The sequence below is a fragment of the Paroedura picta genome, chromosome 13 (genome assembly GCF_049243985.1).
Source record: "Paroedura picta isolate Pp20150507F chromosome 13, Ppicta_v3.0, whole genome shotgun sequence".
Lineage (NCBI taxonomy): Eukaryota > Metazoa > Chordata > Lepidosauria > Squamata > Gekkonidae > Paroedura > Paroedura picta.
The window spans coordinates 15,178,866-15,188,875 of record NC_135381.1 but is presented as its reverse complement, the minus strand read 5'-3'; the positions used below and the strand labels follow the sequence as shown (position 1 = coordinate 15,188,875).

Sequence of the window (10,010 nt, the reverse complement as noted above, 5' to 3'; positions counted from 1 at the left end):
ATTCTGACAATGTGGTCCTTTATTCAATACCTCAAATACAAATACATAAAAAAACCAAATACAAGATCTTGATACCCAAGTGTGAAGATCAAAGGTATCCCAACTTTAAGTGGTGTCCAAAATGCAAAAAAAAAACCCCAGTGTTTTTCCATAGAGGTTGTAAAATAAATCATGTGGTGTCAATAGAATGCCAGTTTCACAAAGGAGTATAAAACAATACCCCTTAGAGGAATTCTTTTTAGGACTTTCCCTGCAGAATTGTTTCCACTGCAAATTATCTTGCAGATCACTGAAAGGTACAAATGCAACTATCATAGAAAGGACCTAGGTAAAAAAAATTGTGTAAAGGTTAAAATAAATATATCCATAAATAATACCAACTTTTGCAGACAGTGGGTGGTTGATAGATAAAAAAACTAATTAAAGGTAAAGGTATCCCCTGTGCAAGCACCAAGTCATGTCTGACCCTTGGGGTGACGCCCTCTAGCGTTTTTCATGGCAGACTCAATACAGGGTGGTTTGCCAGTGCCTTCCCCAGTCATTACCCTTCCCCCCACCCAGCAGCAAGCTAGGTACTCATTTTACCGACCTCGGAAGGATGGGTCAACCTTGAGCCGGCTGCTGGGATCGAACTCCCAGCCTCATGGGCAGACAGCTTCAAACAGTATATCGCTGCCTTACCACTCTGCGCCACAAGAGGCTCTTAAAAAAAACCAACTAATTACAGGTTCCTAAAAACCAGACTGTGATTAATGGTAAGTGGACTGGATGGTAAATAAAACTTCTACATAATGGTAAAAAGTTTATACTCCGAAACTTTAAGATGACCTACCAGATACATTAAAGCAGCATGGGGGGGGGGGGGGTGTTCAGATGGTGCACATGTACCTTAGGTGCTGCCAATTAAAATAGGACTATATAAAAAAAACTTCAATCAGTCTTGTCTGGCTCAATCTCTAGCAGATTTCAGTACTGAAAGAGCAAATGGAGGACTACCTGCTGATATTCATTGATCAGGAAGGTCAAAATCTTCTCCATTAAAAATACCTAGAAAGAATTCCTGAAGGTATATCGTTCTATGACAGAGATATAAGTGCAGATACTGAAAACAGCTACTAGAAAGGGTATAAAAACCTAAAGCAAGATAAATATTTTAAAAGAAACCAAGCAAATGACATTATAGAATCACAGAATCATAGAATTGGAAGGGGCCATACAGGCCATCTAGTCCAACCCCCTGCTCAACGCAGGATCAGCCCTAAGCATCCTAAAGCAGCCCTAACTATTATATGTGCACTTATACAAATATCCTATATAACCACCATCGGATCAGCATCTTGGCATAACTAACGGAGCAGCTTCCCCCACAGAATAATTAGTGTTCTTCTAATATATCTTTTGGATGGCCCAGGATGGCCTAGTCTCATCAGATCTTGGAGGCAAAGCAGGGTCAGACCCCCAGGAGCAGAGGAGCTTCCCCCAGGAGGAAGCAGAGAAGTGTGTGAACCCCACAGAAAACCTAGTGTGAAAGTCAGTGTGCTGTAATGGTTAGATTGTAGGCGAGGATCTGTGAGATTCACATTCAACTCCCCAGTTTTAAAGTGCTGAGCAAGAGAGTGAGGAGTTTACAGAAATTAACAACTCAAAATCTGCTTAAATTTCAGATTTAAAGTGATCAGCAAGTGGCTATGCCAGATATGCTCTGGAATCCCTTTCTTGCTGGTGCACCCGGAGTGATTATTGCAGAACTAGGAGTTAGGTTTGGGCAAACAAATGCTTAGGGAGTGCCCCCACTGTAGATTTCCACAGGATCACGGAGGAAGATTAGAATCAAGGCATGAAATCACTGGACGATACATTCTCAGACGGGATAAAACAGTGCATTGATCAGTGATTGATCAGTGACTCAGGCCCTGAAATGTTGTTTTTCTGTTTTCTACGATATGACAACACTGTATTGCCCATCCCAAATATATCCAGACAGCATCTGATTATAGTCAAGAGTGCAAGAGCTGTCCTCACAAAATGGTGCAGTAGGACGGCTCTTCTTCCCCTTCCACCTTCACCGCCACCTGCCAATGAAATAAGAACACACAAAGATGATGAATTCATGATGAAGACAACGGATTCATGACTCCAACAAGGATGTGGGGACCTTCTCCATTACTAGCCCCATCTGCCATTTGGAAGGGGCTCCTCCTGAGTACACAGAGGGAACTGATCTTTTGGGAAGCCTGGAATTCAATGTTCAATATCACTTTTGCTTCCAGTCTCTAAGAGGACTGTCCAGACCAGGGGTAGTCAAACTGGGCCCTCCAGATGTCTGTGGACTACAATTCCCAGGGGCTCTTGGGAATTGTAGTCCATGGACATCTGGAGGGCCGCAGTTTGACTACCCCTGGTCCAGACCATCAATCCTTCAGGTTAGGTAGGTAAAGTATAAAGTACTGAATAAGGATCTGCAAAACAAGATTTGTTCCAAGCCTTTTGCCTCTACTTCATACCTTGCCTGCCTTGGAACATTTTCTAGACAAAAGAGAACAGGGGGAAGAGTACAAGAATGGCTGGAGAAAGTTAAGGAAAGGACTGATAGTACAAATTTACCGACAGGCCAATTCCACAGTAACACAGACACATGCACAAAGTAATTGCAGCCCAATGGCCTTCCTTCCTCGGTGTTCACCAATCAGAAATTGTACACCACGTATGAAATCTGTACCATAAATAAAGCTGCTCAGGGATGGTGGGAGGAGATGGTATTCATCACATACCTGATTGGCCATCCGTCCAACAAACAGCCAATCAGGTAGGCTGTCCTGCCTCTGGCCACATCCCCCTCCAGCTTCTTCCACGTGGAAGGTGCCAGCCTGCGCTACTGTGCTGAAGCTCGGAGGTGAGCAAGCCGCTGAGCGAGCTGGGCGGGAGGGATGAGGATCTGGGATCATGGTCGAGAGGGAAGGGTGGTTGCCCAGCCAGTGGCTGAGGCCTGGGAAAGAGAAGGGTCAGCCCTGGTCTCCACCATGTAAGGGGTCCTGGTAGGAGTTTGGTGCTAAGGGTTATGGGCCAATCAGGTCCATCCTTGGTGCCTGTAGGCCTCTGATTGGTTGTCCACCCACTGACTGCCCAATCAGATTAGAACTCCTGCCCCTAACGGTCTTCCCACAATTCTGCAGCTTCTTCACAGTCTCTGGCCACTCAGACACTTCTCCTGAGGTGAGTGAGCTGCTAGGGGTGCATGGGGGCTCTTCGACTTTGCCCTCCTGAGGCAATGGCTCCTGCCTACAGAACTTAGGGAAGTCAGTCCATGACTTCTCTGAGTGGGAGCACCGGGCCCACCAACACCCTAACCATTGCATTCCCCCTCTTACAAACCCTGGGGCACACTGGCCGCTAGGCTCCACCCATGCGCCTCTATGCCACTTCCCACCAACTCTGAGGCATGCCTGCAAGCTGAGAAAAGCCTGGGGGCCCTGGCCTAAACTGCAAGCAGAGGGGAGGACTAGAGGGAACACCAGGGTCAGGGGAGTCCTAATATACCCACAGTCAGGTCAGAGACTCCTCCAGGAAGGGATGCAGCTGGTAGGGGAGCCTAAACAGACAGGAAGCATTCCTGGCCAATGCTGCCACCTACTGACCAGGAATGAGACCCAGTGGGAAGATTGGATCTTTAAGGGATGTCCAGTTCTACTTCTCAACTAACTTAACTACTTCCCACTAACTTCCAATTCCACACTTGTACAGGCAGAGCAATTCTGCATGCCGCAGAATTAATGTGGAAGTTTTATCTGCCCCCCCCCACCCACTTTCTTTTCCAGAACATGGAGATGCTGTTTCTCATTCGGGAGAGCTTTGGGGACAGGTGACTCCTTCAAAGGGAGCAGTAACTTATGGAAAAGCAAGAGACCAGAGAGAGGAGACTCCATCAGGAGGGTGTGAATTCACCCCAGCTGCTAGTACCTGGAAGCCTACCCATGAGGAAAGGGAACTGCAGCACCACACAAGCCATCTGTCCCAAAAGCCACTCACCGGCACTGCCCAGTGAGGACGGCAGCACTTCTGCTGAGAGCAGCGTTCAGCTTCCTGTGCGAGCAGATCCCAGCGGCTCCCCTCGCCCACGATCCCAGTTGGGTCGGCTGGGTCCAGGATGACGGGTCTGTAATTCAGTAACAGCAACAGCCCCCATGAGGCACAGGGCTAGGGGGAGGCCCAGAAGAACAGGCAACCTACATTTACAGCCCTGCTTAACCATGAATGTTGGGTTTCATGCCCTACTTTTTACTTCCCAAAGGAGTCTCAAAGTGGCTTACAATTCCCTAAACTTCCTCTACCCACAACAGATACCCTGTGAGGTTGATGGGACAGAGTTTTTTGAGAGAACTGTCACGGGCTCAAGGTCACCCAGCTGGCTGCATGTGGAGGAGGAGGAGGGATTTAGGTCCAGTTCTCCAAATTAGAGGCTACTGCTCTTCCCCATTCCTCCACTCTGACTCTCTATAACTAGTGGAGCAACTTCTGTTACTCCATAAGTATGGGTGATAGAATAATTATTGTTCTTCTAATGCAGCCTTTCTCACCTTTTTTATACCCTTGAGAAACCCTTGAAACATTCTTCAGGCTTTGAGAAACTCCAGAAGTGATGCCAGCAGGCCCCATTTCCCTGCCATGTCCCAGGAAGTGACATCACCCAGACACGCCCATCGGATGTGACATCATACTCCACCGCCTCCAGTGCCTACTCTATTGGGATGGGAATAGGGCTGGCACAGGCACCAAGAAAATCTAGGACGTATACACAGAATAACTTAACGTCTCTTGCCTTGAAACCATATCTTAAGTCAGCTGCAGCCGGAAGTCACTTCCCTCCATCACCACCAGCCGTATATCTTTTGCCAAAAGTACAATCCCGGCCTTTGCGGGACAGAGGGCTGCAGAGGAAGTTCATGCAATGTACTGCGGGCAAAGGGCAGCCTTCTGCAACGTGACAGTGAGGAGCCTCAGGCAGACAGCCTTGCTAGGAGGAAAGGGGGAACTGCAGGCACACAAGAAGACTCAGTTTCATCTACAAAAGGCTGGACCGTATGAGAGACTCACCTGGGCTTCTGGAGCTGCCTATGCAGGTACGATTTCAGAGTCTCGTTCTCAAAGTCATAGAACGTGGTCCAAAATACGCGGAGCTCCCTGTATTGCTGGAGGAGCAGCAACACCGTCCGAAATCCTTCTGCCATGTTAAAATCTGGCTCTCGACTCCCTTTTTCCCAGGCATAGACAGCCAGCAGCTCCAGGGCATACTTCGGGGGCAGGGACTCCCCCTGTTGGAGCTGCACTCTGTATGGACGGACATGCTGGGAGGGAAAAAGTTGGGGGGGGGGTCAAAACTTGAAAGGTTTTGTTTCTATCTGTTCAGTACTCAGAAGACTCAATTAGCCGTTCCATCTCCACTGTGAGAACAAAAACATTAGAGATGAAATGGACAGTACGGGGGTTTGGGGATGGGGGGTGGTGGTGCTGTTAAAAGGTATTGCTATGTCTTAGGGGTACTTGGTAAATAAAAATTTTGCAAAGGTAACTGCTTAAGATGGCCAGGTAAGGTTTTGTTTTGACAAGAGATGCCACCGGAGCTTGTATTTGAGACAGGGGTGGGGGAACAAAAGCAGCCACAGCGATTTAGGGTGAATATAAACCTCTCTCTCTGTCCCTCTGATATGGGGGTAGTGAATCTGCTGCCTTGCAGGGCCCGGGAAGTCTTTACAAGCTGCTATACCTTTATGTCCCTCACACTGCAAAGCAAACAAATCAGTCAGTCCTAGAGGAGATCAGCCTTGCCTGCTCTTTAGAAGGCCAGATCCTGAAGATGAAACTCAAATACTTTGGCCACCTCATGAGAAGGAAGGACTCCCTGGAGAAGAGCCTAATGCTGGGAGCAATGGAGAGCAAAAGAAGAAGGGGACGACAGAGAATGAGGTGGCTGGATGGAGTCCCTGAAGCAGTCGGTGTGAACTTAAATGGACTCCGGGGAATGGTAGAGGACAGGCAGGCCTGGAGGATCATTGTCCATGGGGTCGCGATGGGTCGGACATGACTTCGCAACTAACAACAACAACAATATACCTTTATGTACCAGTGCTTCAGCAGGCGGATGAGGCTCTTCAGTTTAGGTGGCCGGTCAATGATGAAGTCCCTCTGTAGCTCAGTGAAGCAGGGGGAGAACTCCACCTTGGTGCCGGCTGCTGCTGCTGCTCTTGATCAAGTTAATGTACACCTGAGGATCAGGCTTGGAGCCCTTTTTGTACTGCCCTGCCACAGAATGCAAGAAGACGCAGAATCAAAAAGGCAGCTCAGAAATACCTTTTAGGCACACCACGCTGGGTTATCACTTATCAGATGCTGGGAGACAAGTCCATGCCACGGGAACCGGAAAGGTGATCCTGAATTTTAAATATCACTTAAAGAAGCACCTGGCCTAGGGGAGAGAAGAACCCGAATGCAGGCAGGTCCAACAAACAGAAGGTGACCCTTCTCATCTCTTTGGGAAAGACCGTAGAGAAGACATCCTCACCAAGAGCATCAAAGGCAGGCAACACATCAAACTGAATCGAATCTTTGAGATCGGACGAGCGGAGTTTGAAGCTGAGAACACGTGGATTGGGCCACTTGGGTGACTCAAGCATTACTTCTAAACACTCCCCATTCTTTTCCTGGAATTCTTTGAGCCTCTTCGTAATCTCCTGGATGATCTCCACCCGCTTTTTTTCCTGGTCTGTGTAGTCCTTGAAGATGTCGAGAAACGCCACCAGGTCGGCGTCTGAGTTCCCTTTTAGAGCCGTGCCTTTCCCCAACGAGCCTCCCTGCAAAGGAGAGTTACATTTTGCCACATGTAGTAAATTAAATTCCAACAACTTGCACGTCATGGCCAATAAAGGCCATAAGCAGCATAACATTACAGCCTAAAGCAACACAAACAAAAGTTGGCATTTGTAATTAAAATGCCCCCAAGCAGTGACAAGGCGGCTCAAGAAGAGTTGTCTGAAGATGGAGGTCCTGTGGCTAGGCAGGAAAGGTCCAAGTGAGGAAGCATGCCTACCCACCCTGGATGGAGTACAGCTATCAGTGGTCCACTCTACCAGGAACCTGGGTGTGATTCTTGATGCTTCCCTCTCAATGGAGGCTCAGATCATAATAGTAGCACGGCTGGCACTCTACCACCTTCGCCAAACCGCCCTACTTTGCCCCGGAACACCCAGCCACAGTGATCCACGCGACGGTCACCTCTAGTCTGGACTTCTACAACTCGCTCTATGCTGGCCTTCCCTGAACCTTGGTCCGAAAACTACAACTGGTCCAGAACACAGCTGCTTAGGTCCTCACAGCAACACCTTGGAGGCCCCACATTCAGCCTCAACCAGGGCCAGAGCTTTCTCCATCCTGGCCTGCACCTGGTGGAACGAGCTCCCAGCGGAGATCGGGAGATCAGGGCCCTTAACTTGAACAGTTCCGCAGGGCCTGCAAAAGAGAGCTCCTCCGCCAGGCATTTGATTGAGATCAATCTGAACCACTGCTTCCCACTGGCCTCCTAAGCCTCCCTCCATTGATCATGACTACAAATCCGCCCAGCCTACTGGGCCTCAGTATGAGTTGATTAATGTTCCTTAGTAATCTACTGTTCTACATGCTGTTTACTGTTATCACTACATTGTTGTTACTGTTATCGCCACATTACAAACTGAGATATCTGTATCATTCCTTTTTCATGTAAACTGCCCCTGAGCCTTCGGGGAGGGTGGTATATAAATTAAATAAATCAATCAAAGCCACAGCGGAGACCAAGGCAACTAATTCCGGAATCGGGGAGCAACCGTAGAGAAAGGGAACCAGAAGCACAATGATTCCGCTTGGCATTTAATGAGGATATCACGTGGATCTCCCAAGGGAGGGTGTTTCAATGACATGGAGCAGAAATAGAAATGGCCCCATCTTGAATAACCGCTGCTAAATCTCAGGAAGCTCTTAATGCCAGCCGTTGGTGCCAGTCCCAGACTGTTCTAAACTTTATAAGTAAAACCCAGCTTTTTGCACTGGGACCTGAAGCAAGCTGGAACCAGGCTGACAAGGTAAAAGTTGTGGGCATGCTTAATGGTAGTGACCATGTGATTTTGGACCTTGTGATCTTGGGGAAGAGAAAAGCTGTACACAGTCACACATACAGGCTGGACTTTAATAGGACAAATTTTAGCAAATTTAAAGTTGCGGTCATAAAAAAAGATGGAAGTCCAAGAAGATTGGGAGTTTCTCAAAACTGAAATATTGAAGGCGCAATCACAGACAATTCCCTTGAAAAGGAAAACTGGGAGGAACCTAAAGAAACCAAGGTGGCTCCATAAACAGCTTTCAAAAGAATTCAGTAATAAAAAAGACTAAATTAGGAAATAGAAGGAGGATCTTATAACCAGGGAGGGATATGAACAAATAACCAATATGTGTAGGGAGAATGTTCGAAAAGCTAAAGCTCTTGGATAACTGGGAAACTGGAGGTGAAAGGATTTATTTATGGAACAACATACTGTGATAGTGCAAAGGAGAGACAGGGACAGGTGTCTTCTCTATCTGGCTACCTAATTAGAAGTGAGGGAGAACTTCCAAGAAGAAGGAGGAAATTGCCCTAAGAGTAGCAATCTAGGGACAGACAAGAAAGCAAACTTAATAGGAGAGAAAGGTCCTGAACTCTCTGACCAATCTAACAGTCTTCTTGCTGCCCCCTTCAGGGTCTTCTCTTCTTGTCTTTGTACACATTGTCTATTCCAACACAAATTTCCTTTCACTTCTGCAACACAGCCAACATGTTTTCCACCCAGGGAAGGGCTTTTGTGGTTTCTCCATTGGCAGCACAGCTGCAGATACGGCACTGCAGCAGCAGGGCTTCCACGTGGCAGGTTTCCCTGCAGCTTCCCTGCCCCAGGCCCCAGCACCAGCAAGGCTTTGGTGGGATTTTTAAAAATCCAGACTAGAATTTCATTATATCCATATACCATGGCAGCAATGAATAGAGGAGGTTCTCTGAAGTCGCGGCTTTTTAAAAAAAGTTTCTAGTCATTTTCGGTGCTAAGATATGCTTTCATTTTATTATCATATATCTCTACAAGGGAAAAGGCTAGATGCTTCCTCTTTAAAAAATGAAACCTGAGAGCACCAAGATCAGCTGTAATTCCTGAAGAACTATAAGCACCACCCAGACACTGGCAACACAGTTTACATATTAACAGGCAGAACTTGTACTTCTTCCAGTTCTACCTCCACACACACATGCACACACACACATACACACCTTTGTAGTGACTTATCGCCAACACTGACCTTAATCACCTTCAGCACCCGAGGCCGGGGCGGGGCTGCATCTTTGAAGCAATTCGTCTGCAGGAACCCGCAGATGATGTGGATGGCCCTGCGCACTTGGACCAGGAAGTCCTCATTGGGCTGGAGATTTTCAGAAATAAACGTATCCAACTTTCTTGTTTCTGTCTTGTACAACTCCATGGCAGAGATGCAGGCCAGAGAGGCAATTCTGGCTCGGTTCTGGGATCCACTGACAGAGAAAAAAAAAATCTCCTGCAGTTTTGGTCTGCTCTTCACTTTCACTTCCCAGCCCTTAGAGCAGTTTCATTTTCCAGAATGCAGCTTTACTCAGCAGCAGACTTGATTCCGAGCCAAACTCTGTGTGTGCCTTAAAGTCAACAGCTGCTGCTTCCAGGAAGATGTTGTCATCCAGCCCAGAACTCCATTCAGACCAGTTCAGGAATTCCCCTATCTCAGCTGAGCAGGAAAAATAGAACTGAGCATCATTTGCAAGCCAATAACACTCTAGTGTCAACTTCCACACCACATGACTCACTGGAATCATACAGTGAAGGTCATGTCAGTTCTATGTTATGGTTAAAAATAGTCATTTCAGTGTTACAGACACTGAAGGAGTTCTTAGCTTAGGGGATGGTTTGGTGTAATATATAAGTGCGCCCTGG

General features: G+C 47.4%; 1 protein-coding gene across 1 annotated transcript; it reads right to left on the bottom strand.

Annotated features, from left to right (window-relative positions):
• Position 1: 1 nt before the first annotated feature.
• On the bottom strand, positions 2-9,634 carry LOC143822302 (2'-5'-oligoadenylate synthase 1-like). Its single transcript, XM_077307274.1, is given in 7 exon segments — positions 2-2,072; positions 4,027-4,153; positions 5,092-5,342; positions 6,109-6,234; positions 6,236-6,294; positions 6,557-6,845; positions 9,349-9,634. Coding segments are annotated over 7 exon segments (1,086 nt in total). The 5' UTR covers positions 9,529-9,634; the 3' UTR covers positions 2-2,018.
• Between the last annotated feature and the right edge of the window lie 376 nt (positions 9,635-10,010).